Here is a 15,967-nt window from a genome sequence, read left to right on the forward strand (position 1 = left end):
AATCAGTAACAATGTTGGAATTGTATAGCCATATAGTTGAATGAAAATCAGGAATACGTGTTTCAAGTGATAAATATATGTATATATATATATATAATAAATAAAAAAATAAATAAATAAAATAATTTTTTTAATTTTAATTTTAATTTAATTTTAAATTTAAACCCGGCTTCGTGTCTTCTAATCTGATAGAGATTACACTAACGAGTTTGGGACCCAAATTATGTCCCTAATTTGAAGTCGCCACCAAACGTCGACACCATCCCACTGTCATCGCGAATTACCAATTTACCATCATCTGACATATCGTGATGTCGATGATGAACTTTTACAGCAGAGTGATAGTTTGATTCTGGTGCTTTCTTGGTCGCCTTCCTAGTGGTACTATTGTTCCCTTCGGTGGATCCTATTTTGGCCTTGGGAGGAATCTTCAGTGAACCCGACACACCAATGCCGTTTTTGTGTGCACAAACAGGCTCTTGGTGACACCGTTCACCGTGCTTTCATTATGAACGAAGTTAGCTTCCCCACAACAACGATAAAATGCTCCAATCGCTGTACAATTATAACTGAGTAGATTTCCGTGTGGATTTTCCCCAGGGAAGTCTGTGTTAGGGAAACACACAGATTCCAGCGTATATTAACCGCTGCTCAATCATACCTAAATGAATTTCCGAGCGGGCACCCTCTTATACACAGATTTGTGTATCTTCAATAGCCTGTTTTGAAGGCAATTGAATGCTGTTGAAATAAATTTTTGGACCAATAAGTAACAAGCATATTACGCGTAGACATTTTATCGTTCGAATGAAGCGTCTATCATATCATTCAGTCCAGTTGTTTAGAAGCTATTAACGCTCAAAATTTTGTTGCTCTGGCGTAACGCTCTCGTTTTCGAAACTTCTACCTAACACCCAGTATAGAAATCAGGGCTCTGCATAGTCATAGTCAACTGAGGATAGTCAGCTGACTATCTGACTGACTATATCCGTATTCAGTTAGTAATGACTTTTGGCTTCTTCACGCAGTTTTTCCGCCAAAACGACTAAGCAGTCAGTCGGGCGTTTAGTCGCTATCTACCTCTACCGACTTGACTATATAATTTCATTCTTCCCAGTCAAATCGTCCTCATTGCATTTTGAAGTGACTTCCCCCAAAACGAATTCGTTCCTCTCTTTCTCTCTCCCATGTACGTGTGCATGCATCGATGTTTGAGTTCAACGTGGTTTGACATACGCTACAGGTGTGCTTGATTCTTTTGTATCGTACACGAAAATTACTCATACGTATAAAATAGCATGCAGTGTGTGTGCGCTATTTTGCACGCTAACACTAACGCGAGGACCTTTATAGCATACTTGATAAATGTCTAAGTTCGTTGGTTTGAGTTCACGATGGGTAGACAATACACCGTCCATTGATGGGGTATCTTCTTTTTTGCATCAGAAATCATGTTTTCGTTCCTCTTTATATGGACGTAAAAATAAGATTGCGTACGCGGGTATAAAATTAGTGTCAGGGGGAAATGGAAGTGTGGATTGAAGTCAGTTGAATGAAGAGGCAGATTTTTATTCATTAGTCGAGTCAGTTAAAATAACCACTGCCTGGATTAGTTAACCAGTCATCCTCGCTAGTCAACGCTAGTCAATTCATTTTCTAGTCAATTCACTTTTTGTTATGGGCGACTGCCGAAGCAGTTCTAGTCGAAGCGAAGCTACTGAGAGTACACCCAAAGTTAATTTTTAGCCCATGTTATGGCATCCCGATTTATTACATCAAATGAGCTAAACAATAACAGATAATGTTCTACTCCCCAATACATGTATATAATTTGTATAATATATATGCTAGAACAAATATGAGCGAGCGAAACAGGACACACATTTAAATGAAAGCATATGAAAGCTTTTCGTATAGTTTGCCAAATACACGGCCCAGACAGAGAAAGATATATTCTCGTCCATGTTCTTCTTTATCCTCTTGGAAAACACTTTCCAACTTCATTTTATGATGAGGTGTAATATTATCACACTTCCGTATATCAGCACTGGCAGCTATATGGATAGCGTGGATGTGTGAAAAAGCTTTGCATTCCCAGGCGGCCTTGGTTCGATCCCCATTGACGACGTTACATGGAATGAATATTTGATACAGAAATTATGATAGAATGAAGACGGTCCTAAATCGGACAATTTCTTTCCCGAGTTTTACTCCTATCAACACATTCGGCGATCCATTTTATTTATAATCGATAGAAGACGATATAGGAGTGCGTTTTATCACATTAAAATCCATTTTCACTTTCGAACGAAAATCAATTTCGTTACCGCAAACCATCAAATGGACTAACAACGCTTGTCAATATGTAATTGTAGAATTCATGCGAATTGAATTTTTCGAATTTCTCATTTTCCTTCAGAGTTTGCCGAAAATTTTCAATTATCATATTTGGTTGGAATATGTATGGTTGAAATATGTGCATTATTTTTATGGGACCCCTTTCCTTTCCAGATTCTCGTACCCAAAACCCTCACATGCCAAACTTGGCTCCATTTGCTTGAATAGTTCTTGAGTTATGCAGAAATTTGTGTCTCATTTGTATGGCAGCCTACCTTTAGAGAGAGGGCAGGAGTGTCGAACTACCATAGAAACGTTTTTCGATCCCTAAAACCTCTATATCCTAAGTTTGATTCAATTTGTTTGATTAGTTTTTGAGTTGTTCAGCATCCTCCCCCCCTCTTCAGAGAAGGAAAAAGAGTGTCAAACCACCATAAAAACTTCTATACGCCGAATTTGGTTCCATTTGCTTGATTAGTTCTCGAGTTATGCAGAAATTTGTGTTTCATATCTATGGTAGCCCCCCCTTAGTGAAAGTGGTGGAGTGTCTAACCACCATAGAAACATTTATTGCACCCTCAAACCTCCATATGCCTAATTTGGTTTCATTCCCTTGATTAATTCTCGAGTAATGTAGAAATTTTTGTTTCATTTGTATGGAAGCCCCCTCTAGAGAGGTGGTGGAGTGTCTATCCACCGTAAAACCATTTATTGCACCCTAAAACCTCCAAATGCCTAATTTGCTTTCATTCGGTTGGTTAATTCTCGAGTAATGCAGAAATTTGTGTTTCATTTGTATGACATACCTCAAAAAATGTCTGTGTTTTCATTATTAAATTATTTATAACATTAAAGTTTAGTAAATTAACATTGGAAAATGAGGTGTTCGGAATTTGAGACTGTTCGGAATATGAGACAAAACGGTACCCCAAATGCAATTAATATAAAGGATTCAATTGAAAACCCAGATTCCTATATTTTCGAGCGGTTATAAGCATAGTGTCGACCGAGTGACGAAAAGTGCTACAAATGTGCCGGAATTTTACCCCGCCTTGCCACCCGCAAACAGCACTGCCCTAAGCTTCTGCTATAATCACAATAAAACTACACGAATTGAGCGAATCGCTATCACAGCATCCTTTTTTTCCTCATTGAACTGTCAAAACACAACACAACAGTTTTTGGAAAGAGAAACGATTTTTGTAAGTATTGAAAATTGCTTTTATTTTCAGTTTAAACTCAATTTAATTCGTTTCAGATTGGCTTGATCGAACTCCCGAACTGCAGAGTAGACAGATAGGACAGGTGAGTAAGTTTATTTCACTGTTCTATCAGAAAAATCTGTTGTATTGGTCGGCAGAGACATAGAGGCAGTTGAATTATTAAAATAATTGTGCCGGATAATTTTCCCGTATCCAGGGATGTGACCGGAATAAATATTTGTTATCTGATAACGAATATTTATTCCGGTAATATAATAAAAGTAATATCGTTTCTATAGGCTATAATATTTTATATACATGTATACTATTTATTATTTTTATTTCAGGTTAATTTCACATTGCCTTTTATTGCTCCAGCTTCAACAGGCATCATAGTAAATACAGGTGAGTACAATGATTTATTTTTGTTGCATAGTTTTCATGTTTTTTGTTATGAACGGAATCGACCTAATAGTAAAAACGGTTCCTTGTTTCTGGTTTTTTCTAGACCAAGGGATCGTTTTTGTTATCGTTCCTATTATCTCTAACGTATAATGTACTTTCGTATTAATTATTTTATTTATTTTCAGGTTAATCTCGCATTGCCTTCCACCGCTCCACCGACAGCAGGCATTCACATTAATATTATTATATACTACACACACTTTTAACATGAATATATATTTAGATGTACATTATAAAACTAAGTGAATAACCGATAAGTTGCAATTGTATTTAAGTGTAAATTGCTTTTTCTTGAAATAAAATACATATTTTTTATCAACGGTATTTCTTTCATTACATTTTATTTTCATTTCCTTGAAAAGAAACAGAGCCATAATAAGGGTCGAGCAGTTTTGCGTGTGGTCGACGCGGTGCCAGATTGGCCCAATGTTGGCTCATAATTGGTTGTCAAATACGAAGGGTAGGTCGACAAAATCATTGCAAAATGGCACGATATCGGTACCGTTGTCGACACCATTTGTTGGGACCAATTTTGCACAACAAAGTAGACTGGGAAGTGAATACAGTATTTGTCATCATAGAAGCAATATAGACAGTAAACTTATTTTGAAGATATCAGCTCTGGTTTATTTTTTCATCTTGAACATTGTCGAACAAAATAATGAAGAATTTTTCTGTATAGTTGATTTCTAGTTTTTTTTCCTTCATTTTCATAATCTTGTCTATTTGCATGCTTTTATTTATTTGTCTGTTACCATATCCGATCATGTTTAGCATCTATTTGTTTCCTGTGGTAGTGAGTGCTGCCCTTGTTTCGCTGGCAGTCTGAATTGAAATTTTCAACAACTCCTGTAGGATGTAAATTATTCGAGCAGTTTAAGTAAAGCGAGCGAATATGAATAGCTGTTTGTGAAATATACGAAACCGCACTTTTAAAAATATTCTAATAGAAGTAATAGTCATCTGTTGAAGAGAATTGAACGATTTCTGCTGTCAATTGATTATATTCCGCCGAATGCATTTACTGGTAATTTGTCTATTGGTAAAGGTGTAAATGGAAACAAATGAGAAAACAACATACAATAAAAGCAAATCTTTCTTGTGGCCTTGCCTCTGCGGCATACGATTAAATCTTCACAAAGTTTTATCATCGCCTTATATTCAGTTACTATTTTTTACAATTTATATATCACAGAAAAATGTATTTACATTTCGCTAGGGATTAAAAATGTATTTCTTACAATATACTAATAGAAATATTACCTCTCTCGGTTTAATTGTTTTACTCGGCATTGTGATACAAATTTTCCGCTTCAATTGTTTGTTTTACATTAAATAAATTCTACAGCTCGCGCGTCCGCTTAAAACTACTACAGTAAGCGATTGGATGAACGAATAATGCAATGGTTGACATTTGGTTTATGTGTTGCGCCCTCGATTCACAAAGCAAAAACATCGAATTCTTATCAAATGCGCACAGTTTTTCTCACATTGTGAGAATAGTTCCTCCCGAATCACCGGTGGAATCAAGGCTAATCTTGATTAACCATCGGTTGGTTTTACACGCTCGCTTTTGGTTGTATTTAATTTTTCTATGTGTCTAGTTGCTAGCCGCAATACTTCAGGAAACTCGGACTTGAACTGTTCGAATCGGGAGTTAGTTTCTCTCTTTATCGGAAATCGATTCTTGGGAAGAAATTCCATGAAAGGCAATCGTAGAAAAAATATGCTTGGTGTACGAGTGTGCATGTATGATTATATATGTTTCATTTCACTACAGTTTGGCAGTTTGGCAATTCAAGCAAGTGTCGAAGGTTTGTCGTTTCTTTGATTTCAATCATGTTTACTGTACACAGAAGTTAACTGGCCGAAAACGTGGATTTAAAAAACGTACTCAAGTTTCGTGGGTTGATGATGATCTCCGCACCCTTGAATAATAATTCACCTACGCATGAGCGAGCTCAAGTCATCCTTAAATCATTACTTCAGTCATCATATTTTTCGAGGTTGGTTTTTGTTTTAAGCGTACTCACTAATAGATAGTGTTACGGACCTAGCTAAGATAGCGCAAACAAGTGCATAAGAAATTTATGGCACAACGTGCATTTGAAAAATAAATCACGGCCATGCGATTCATCCCTTTTCCCTCCTTTCTTTGTTTAGGTAAGACCCAAGCGAGAGCGCTGGACCACCCGAGAGGTGATAATCAGTCTGTGTAGGTCTCGATCTTTGTCGCATAAGTGGGAAGGTCAGAGAAAGAGAAGGAAACTAACGAAGAATATTTACGTCACCAGCAGGGATGCCAGGTGATTTTTTCAAATATCTTCACGTGGTACGAAAAACTGTCTTCAATGGTCTTCACATTCATATCGGAGGAAATTAAAATTCATATCTTACTTTCGAGCATAATTTGATAGCTGATTCAATGTTTATTCTAATTGGTATTTTATATAGCGCATTTCATAAAACTTACCGTGAAGTTTTGAAGTTTATTTCAATGAATATGAAAAAAAGAATATATTGCGCAACTGAAATCTAAATTTTATGAGTTTAGAAATGGTAAATGGCTTGATAAACCATTGACTGAGTGGACATAGCCTCGGTTCTTCTTCAAAAACGGAACTGTGATAACTCAATTTGTTTATTTCAGCTTTGAAGTTTCGGTTGTACCTCAATCCATGTCCATAAAACTAATTTTTGAAACGGCATGTAATGGAAATGGGGTTTCTGAAGGGATGCTCGTTAATATCGAGTGAAGTCGGAACGCTGTGATTCGATATTGAAATTCTCGGTTCATTCTTTTTCTTACTATGCACTGATGGTTTTGTAGTGCTTTGAAGGAGTTTTTCTAAACAAGTTATATGAAGTTTTGGTGATTGCAAGTGTTGAAGTCGACAGTCGTTTTTGGAATTCTCGATATTTGGTCGCCTTTGTCTACCATCTTGTGTTGACTTTGAGTCACTCACGAAATCGTCTGTCAACTTACGATCCACAAATGTTCACACGTTCTGGAAACAACAAAATACCACACACTCAAACAGTGCAAACAATGGGTAAAAACAAAATACCATTACCAGTGTCCGCGGATGTAAATAAAACGTTGATGACCGTGCCCATGGACGAACAAACAGTTGGCCCAGTGGAATCACTGGACGAGCTTTGGAATAGGATGAGAAAAATGTTTGACGAGACCAATGATAAGATTGAGCGCAGTATCGAAAGCTGTAAACGCGAACTACAGACGGAGATGGGAGCGTTGCGGGATGAAATGCAGCAGATCAAATAAGAGTGTTCATCGGAAGTCAGACGACTAGCTGAGTCGGTCGTTAGTGTTCGTGACGATGACGAGATAAACAAGGAACGCATATTGGTTGCTGAAAAAAGAAACGACTTGCTACTTTCTGGTGTGCCTTTCCAGTCTTCGGAAGATCTACAACATTATTTCGCGAAGATTGCGAATAACCTCGGATACGACGATAGAAATATTCCGCTCATCTATGCTAAACGACTAGCTAAACATCCAATCGCTGTCGGTGCTACTCCTCTGATAGTGTTTCAGTTTTGTTTGAAATTTGCTCGTGATGACTTTTACAACCGTTCCCTATTTTCTCGCAACCTCTCGTTGACGCACTTGGGATTTTCTGTCAATAAAAGGATTTTCATTAACGAAAACTTAACAATGGAGGCACGTAGGATCAAGGCGCTTGCAGTTAAACTGAAGAAGGCAGGCAAGCTGTATTCTGTCTTTACAAGGGACGGTACAGTTTTCGTGAAATCTACTGCGAATGTTGCTGCAAATCAAATAAATTCCGTGGATCAACTGAAGTAAAATCGAACCTTTCCTTATTTATTTATCATTTCGTGCCCTGACGTCCATGTATCCAATCATGTTAATCCTTGTTTATTCCACTCCTAAAAGTCGAATGAAATTTAACCTTATCCGATAAGTTTCTGTATATTCCTCCCAAGTTTTTCCTTGACTCCCTTCCTCATTTCTCCTTTGAATCATCCCTTCCTGAAAGTCATGATGCCATCGTTTGGACCTGGATTGCTGCCTTCTGGTTGATGTTGCTTTTGCTGTTGCTGTATCTGCTGCTGTTGTTCGAAACTCGCAACGACTGATATTCAAAATGAGTGAACTTTTTTCTTCTCGCTACACAATTAACGAATCATATATATATATATAGATAAAATTATAAACAAATTGTATCGAAATAATTGTAATATTGTGCACATGAAGCTTCATTCAATATTTCAATTTGTTGCTGATTTCCACTCATGGGTTGGGGTTATGCTACTTCGCAGTTATTCAATGATGTTCGATGTTAGCTAATGTAGATAATGCCCTCTCAAATACGAGTTTTGCCTGTATACCACGAGTTGTTATGAATTGTGCTTTACTTTCCAGTAAACTGAATATTTGCCACATTAACATTCAAAGTTTGTGTGCTCGCAATTTGAGTAAATTTAGTGAATTGAAAATGATACTTATTGATAGTAAGTTAGATATAGTTTGTATTTCCGAAACATGGCTCTCTGATAGCGTATCGGATGACTTGATTGCTATTGAAGGTTTTAACCTGATCAGGAATGACAGAATTTACAGCCAAGGTAGTGAGTGGACTCTGTATTTACTATAAAAAATATTTGCTGTACAAAGTTTTGTCTCATTCTGATTTCTCTGATGGTGTAGAAAATGTAAATCGCACTGAATTTATGTTTCTCGATGTTCAAATGAATAATAATAAATTTCTTCTTGGTACTATTTACAACCCTCCCAGAAACGACAGCTCTGAAATATTATTCAATCAACTTGGTACTTTATCTCTAAATTATACAAATATTGTTGTAGTTGAAGATTTTAATACTGATTTGAGATCTTCTTCACCTCTAGCGATGAGATTAGATAGCAATTTGAATTCTTTAGGTATAGCATGTGTCAATTTCGAGCCTACTCATTACTATCCCGGAGGATGCTCGTTGATTTATCTAATGTTAACCAATAGAACGGAATTCATCTTAAGTTTCAACCAGGTATCAGCTCCCGGTTTTTCTAAACATGACATTATTTTTGCATCGTTGGATTTCAATCGTACTGACACTACAAATCAATTTCAATGTTTTAGAGATTATAATAATGTTGATTTGATCGGTCTAGGCCGTGCTACAGAATTTATCGATTGGTCTTCATTGTACAGCATTTCTGACCCTGATATTGCCTTGGTTTTTCTAAATCAAAGATTCATTGAACTTTATGATTCATTTGTACCTATTAAAATCTCAAGGCCAAAGAAAAATCCATGGTTCAACAATGCAATCCAAAATGCCATGGTCGAAAGGAATATTGCGTATCGCTTATGGATTACCACCAGAGATCCTTTGAATTTCATTCAATACAAGCGTTTACGTAACAAAGTAACACAGCTGATTCACGTTGCAAAGATGAATTATATTTCATCTCGATTGAATGGATCCAGTTCTAGTAGGGATTTGTGGAAAAAGTTGAAAAATATATAGGTCTGTCAAAAATAATGATCAGACTTTGTAACTTGTATATTTGATGATCATGATCATTACCTTACACTGTAATGATTAATAAAATAAAATAAAATAAATAAAATAATCAGAAAACCTTCGATTTGTAAAGTGGTCGTTTGGAAGATCTAGGTTAATTTATTGTATAGTATAGGCCCAAAACAAGAAAAATACAATGTCAAAATCATTCAAGTTCTCGAACGCAAATGAACTAATGTCTTCTAGAGACAATATGTATTTAGATTGCTCGAAGTTCTCCAGAATTTGAAGTAAAAGTCGTTTTGTTGTTGGATCCATTCTATATGCTTGTTGATTTTCTGCTTGAAAAAGTTTGAAAAAAGCAAGTGAAGAACCCCAAGACGAAAGTCTCCGTTGGTTACTAAAACAAAAGTAAACAACTGGCAATGATAAAAAGAGAGCAAGTGACACTGAGACTAAAGCCCTACTTCTTCTGACGATATTTTCGGCCAAATGTCTTCATATACTTCATAATGTCTTCAAAATGTCTTCACAAAATCAAATGTCTTCAAAGTAAGTCAAATGTCTTCAAAATGAAGATTTGTCTTCAAACCTGACATAACTGGTCACCAACACGATTCTCAGTAAGGATCACGTGCGGCCCAGATACTGCGCCATTGGTAATTAGCCTAGTTTAGGTTAGTCCCTCATCGCATGAAATATGCGAAGGGTCGAAGAAGGAAAAGGGCGTGTAAGCCAAAATGTTTATTTAGGAGTTTACGCGGGTGGCGTAGAGATTGGATGTTCTTGCCGGCAATAGTTAGGTAGTGAAATCTTTATTGAACCCTCTAGTGAGGGCGAAGGACCGCAAAACAAGCGGATAGAATTTGGCAGGCAGATGAGCCGACACGGTCTCGGTTATTTGAGTGGGGAAGGGAGATCTTTTCTCCCCTTACAAATTTAGGCTCGATAAGAAATTCGGGTATATAAACTCGGGATTCTTGCCTAGCAAGTTAGTTCAATTTTCACTCGGACGTCTGGAGCCGTCTGATACTGAAAGTTCCCTGGCCGTTAATAGATAGTGTAAATCATGAAACATATCTGAAAATGTCGTGTTTTGAGAAGTTCGAGGTGAATGAATTTGCCAATTTAGACCCTCTATAATACATTGAAGATTTACTGGTCTCCTAATTATTCGATTGGTATTTAAAAAAACATAATAAGATGTAGCATCATAATAGCAATTGAATACGAGGGTAGGCTAATAAGTAATACACACACGCTTGTAGAAGACGAACAAAAACAAATAGCAATATTGGGTAAAACACGAATTGAAGTACTAATCTTATCCTTTAAAATCATAAATACATGTTTCAACATAGTCACCGTTATGTATTACATATTCCTCCCAACGTGTTACAAGTTGTTTCATATCGTCACTGTAAAATTCTTCCAACTTTTCTCGAACCCCGAACGCGATGGTTGCCTTTATCATATTGTTCGAGCTGTAATGATTACCTTTGATTGAAATCTTGAACCTCTTGAGCAGAGGAAAAAAAAATAAAAACCGCAAAGCGCAATGTCGGGAGAATACAGAGGTTGTGGAGTTGGTTCAAATTTCAGGTTTTTCAGAGCCTCTTCCGGTGCACATGAAGTGTGTGGACCAGTGTTGTCGTGCTGCTAGATTATTGGCGCCGGGTTGACTCCAACACGACAAACTCGACGTCGGAGGTGTTTCAGGTGTCTTTGAATTAAATCTTCGATGGGTTTGCGACGATTATCGTCTGAGACAGTAATTGGATGACCGTTGCGTCAGGAATTGTCAACAATTTTTTTCCTGGTTTCCCTGGTTGGTAATCACGAGATTTTATTACCCATAGATTCACAGTAGACCTATTCATTTGTGTGTTTTGAAAATCCGATCATTTGACTATAAAGTAATCTACACACAGGGTGAGGAGAATATAGCGTAGCACACTCAAACTAGTTTCTTTTGATTTTTCTTTTTTTGATGCACTAGATGTTGCAACAACCCCTGCATTGGATTGGGAAGAAATTGTCAGAACATCCCGGGATGGTTCAGAAATGCGTCACGTTTTAGAATGATTGGATATTGATAAAGTCGAAGAGCTGTCACCTGCTTTCATCATTGCCAACGAGCTTTGTTGTTGTTCTGACGTTCCATTTTTTTAATTTTTTTTAAGTTGGTATTACTGTCAGTGGTCTTAATGTTATTTTTGATAGCGATCTGTCATTTAGTTTGTTTACAGCGTCATTAAGAACGAGTAAACTTTTGTTTGCTCGGCGATTTTTGGTATGATGTTGTCCATTCGGAATTCCTTCCGGAGGGCCAAACGATAAATAAACAGTATTATCTTGGCGTTAAGAGGCGTTTGAGAGGAAAAATACGACGCAAACGCCCACCAAAAATGGCAAAAAAACACCGTACTGTGACTTTGTGGAGATTTGGGGATACAGTAGGTAAACACAATACCTTGCTGGACACAAAATGGCGGTGATGATGAGTGACAAAACCGTTCCATACTGAAAAGGTTAAAGATTGATCAGGATTTGGGACAATATTGAAGGGGGGTTTTGGACCAAAACATTTTGTCGTACCGCTTAAGTCTTCATCCGACCACTGCTCTGGCCGGTCTCCTTTTGACTTGATGTTTGGAAGGAGAATACGCAACAAGCTTCCTCAAATTCCTGGCGAAAAACACTGTGACTGTGACTGTGAGTTAGTGATTTCGACCGAACTCAATAGGAACAGGGTATCTCGGAGTAGAGCTCGTAGAAATAATATTGAGGGAAAGATCAGGTATTAGTCAAAAGGTTCAGAAAAGAAAATAACATTTCAGTCCCGATGAATTAATTGTAATACGACGAAATGGGGCGGATGTGACATTGCGAAGTCAGAAGATAGGAACAGAGAAGTTCTATCTATCACCAGCAAAAAAATCGATCCGTGTGGGGGCACCTATGCCAAAGTTTTCGCTAGAGGATTTATTGCGACAGTATTCCGGAAACTGCTATCGCCTATCTGTTCCTATTTGCTTGGATGATGCCAGCTGTTTTGTGCTCGAGATGTTGGCGTCAAAAGCATGGCTGCATATGGAAGGGCTGTGTATTTGACGCCAACAACTCGAGCGACAAACAGCTGAGGTGTAGGCAGTTTTATTGGTTCTGAAACCTTCTGACAGCTGGGATGTAGGCTCTTTCATAGTTTTCGAACCCTGTGGTGTTGGCATCATCCGAGCATATATGAAGAGATAAGTGGTAGTAGGGCCCTGAAAAAGCATAGCTGTCTATCATAGGGCTGAGTGTAATGCACCTGATCGAAAGTGATGGGTTTGCACAGTTCTATTAAAGAGACTACAATGGACGGCACGGTATCACGAGGGGAGAAGAGAAAAGAAGAAGTAAGTACGTTCAAGCGTTGTGGGGGAAACTCGTTATACCCGTGTCTTGAATGTCCCTACCAAGATAACCACCACACAACCATTCCAGTTCTTAACCTCTGCCGACTTCCGTGAAGCATAAAGCCGCCGTGTACGAAGATGTGCAGTTCCTGATTGGCTCCTTTTCGGAGCTTCAACTATCTTGTATGCTAGAATTACCACCCTATGTTGCCACATGCCGGACTTCAAATAATGATCACCGCGATTCGTCATAAATTATTGATCGTCGGTGATCGAAATCAGGTGTTCCCGAAGCACACCCATGGTGTTACTTTTGATGTAATCAAAATTGGCACTAACAAGACCATGTATATGCATTTTTCAAGAACAGCGCAGAGTATACAATATGTGGAAGTAGAATCTTAAGTGTGCTGTGGAAGCATCCGTAAATACAACTGAAAATCAGCTGCTACGCTAGATCTGCACCAGTTTTCAAGCCGGCTTGAAAAGAAACCTGTGCGACATTGAACATTGATGAAAACACGGAATGGCCATAATAAAAGCTGCGAAATCCATCGCTGCTCCTCTAGTGAAGATTGCGCTACTACCGATATTGGAGAATCGTCGTCCAGAAGCGGAACCTCCTTCTGAAACGGTGAGACTATTAAAAAGCGCTGTTTTTTATGTTAAAAACTGTTTTCCAGCGAATTTACTGTCCTGGAGTCTAATAGTAAATGTCCATGAGCTCACTTTTTCAGGTGTCATACACAGAACAATTTACAGGGCGACCACACAGAAGAAATTATATTCTAAAATGCATACAGATGATATTGTGTACGATTACTATGTTTTCCGATTTGTACATCTCTATCTTATTACTTGGTACAGATTTTCCTGCTATTCTAATTTTAATAACTAATCAGAGCAAAATACTACATGTCCTATACAAATACGGTTTGTATAAAAAGTCTATCCAGTTGTGACTATCTTTTGCGTTTTTTTTTTAATTTTCTACTTGCACTGCCACCAAATCGTTGGCAACCTGTATATGTCAAAATAGCATCCCAGTAAATAGCCCTATGTGTACGACCCGTGGGAGACAAAAACTACAAAAACCTAACTACTCCAGAGTAAAACTAAGGTGTCTCCAATCCATCCACAAAACCTCTTGGCTAGGGAAAAATATTCCAAGAAAAAAAATTATCCCTGCTTCTACAGAACATCATTACTGCAAGATCTGTCCTCAAAAATCTAAATTATTTCTGTTTACTTCTCTAGGTTTTCACCAAAATACCCGGGAGAAATGCTGCAACGGTGTCATTTCACCATTCACTGAACATCGTTCGCTTGATATTTGGTTCGAATTCAGTCTTTTTTTTATCTAGTTCTTGATATCGCTGATGATGGTCTGATTTCGTGCAACCTAATTATGATGAGTGGATGGTGCAACGCGCGACTGATTCTGGTGGTTTCCCTGTAAAATGTTTGATTCATTAATATCAAGAGCGCGAGAAAATACCGATGAAAATGATGTTGTAGTGGATTATGTGGCTTCCGCTCAAGTTGTTCACTGTTATATACAAATCATCCGTGTTGCTCTCTCATAACGTTTAAACACTTGGAAAGTTAGTAGCTATGTACAGACTCATTTCATAACTAGTCGTAGTTTTCCGTTGGATTTTTCTCCCTTAGTTTGTCTTACGTTCGACTGTCTACATTTGTTCTTATTTGTGGCTTTGAAGGCAGGTTCCGTTTGTTCATCATTTAAATTTAATAACGATTAACTAGAATTCTCCATTCGCTCTAACTAGGACTTAACGAGAGAAATTAAAAGAAACCCTATAAGCACTACCATTAACTGTTTTGTGATTCAAACATGAACCACCGAGTTTAATACGTCTGGATGCTTTTTGCGTCAGCTCGAAGGAATTGGGATACTGCTTGTGTATACTCCCTTCCCACATCAAGTAGGATATAAAGCTATCTCGTCCCGATGGTTGTTTATCTTTTGATAGCTTTTCGATCTCGTCATGTAACATTTCTGGTTGTGTTCTTAAATACGTGTTTTTGTTCAATTTCGTGTAAGTCTACCGCTCGGCGCACTACACCCAAATCTGTTCCCTCCGTTTCCGTTCGCACTGACGACGTCTCACCCTGTGCTAGCACCAGTCCTCGTCATCCGAGTCGGAGTGCCGGGACGAGTGAAGGCCACCCTTCGGCTTGTAGCCGTTCAATATCGGCGATGGGAGAACACGGCCCCCGGTCCGGCCCATCGCCAGTGCCTGCTCATACGAGAGGGGCACGTGGTGTTCCATGCTGAAAGTACAAAAAGGCAGAAAATAGCATTATAATCATAACTAGGCTACAGAAGACCGCGCGTATTCTGTTTCTGAAGAAAAAAAACCCAACAGGACACAGAAAGGCGTAGTGTGGTTTTATTCAAAGCTGAGATATAGGCATTCAAAAATATTGTCTCAGTTAAGAAAAAAAAAACAAATAAATCGTTGAAAAAATGATTTGGGTCGTAGCTACGGATGGTCAGTATTTCTACATAACTTACAATGTCCGACGAACGAGAGCCCAAATTCAAATGCGTACAAACGTGTTTTCAGTGCGTTCCAACCAGTTGATCTAGGTACGGAAATATGTATCTGTGTTAGCTTGGGAGAATCATTATGTACCCCTCTTACAGTAGCAGTTGAAAGGTTGATCATGGTTGATGAGAAAATATAGTTATACGTACTAATGTTTTGAAACTCCAAAGTGTGATTGTTTTGACGAAGGACTACGTCTATAATGATTCAGAAAAGATTCAGATACGTCATCACGAAGAGGGCGCTCCGCTTTCTGCAAGAGCAGATCGCTTGCCACACCATGTACTTTTTGGCAAACTTGGATAGTTTCTGCTTGCGAATCTCCTCCGGAACGCTGAATTTGTCCTCTGCGGAGAAGAACAACAGGCCCGGCAGCTGACGAAAGTCCGCTTTGACGTAGGTTTCGTCGTCCATTACCAGGCAATGCGGCTTCGTCAGTATTTCGATGTACAGCTTCCGGGCTCGCGTCTTCCCC

At 38.2% G+C, this 15,967-nt stretch overlaps 1 protein-coding gene and 1 long non-coding RNA gene across 19 annotated transcripts in view; one reads left to right on the top strand and one right to left on the bottom strand.

Moving 5' to 3' along the window:
* Positions 1 to 3,491: 3,491 nt before the first annotated feature.
* On the top strand, positions 3,492 to 4,259 carry LOC129775333 (uncharacterized). Its single transcript, XR_008742930.1, has 4 exons — positions 3,492 to 3,539; positions 3,596 to 3,642; positions 3,887 to 3,944; positions 4,130 to 4,259. It is a non-coding gene; the product is annotated as an uncharacterized LOC129775333 (long non-coding RNA).
* Positions 4,260 to 4,605: 346 nt separating this feature from the next.
* Positions 4,606 to 15,967, bottom strand: part of LOC129776386 (voltage-dependent calcium channel type A subunit alpha-1-like) — a 266,278-nt gene continuing 254,916 nt past the window's right edge. For all 18 annotated transcript variants that reach the window (XM_055781992.1, XM_055782004.1, XM_055782003.1 and 15 more), the window contains one exon: positions 4,606 to 15,214. In XM_055781992.1, the coding sequence (XP_055637967.1) occupies positions 15,058 to 15,214 (157 nt within the window). In that variant the 3' untranslated portion in view covers positions 4,606 to 15,057. The remainder of the gene's footprint in view (positions 15,215 to 15,967) is intronic.

The sequence above is a fragment of the Toxorhynchites rutilus genome, chromosome 3 (assembly GCF_029784135.1).
Source record: "Toxorhynchites rutilus septentrionalis strain SRP chromosome 3, ASM2978413v1, whole genome shotgun sequence".
NCBI lineage: Eukaryota > Metazoa > Arthropoda > Insecta > Diptera > Culicidae > Toxorhynchites > Toxorhynchites rutilus.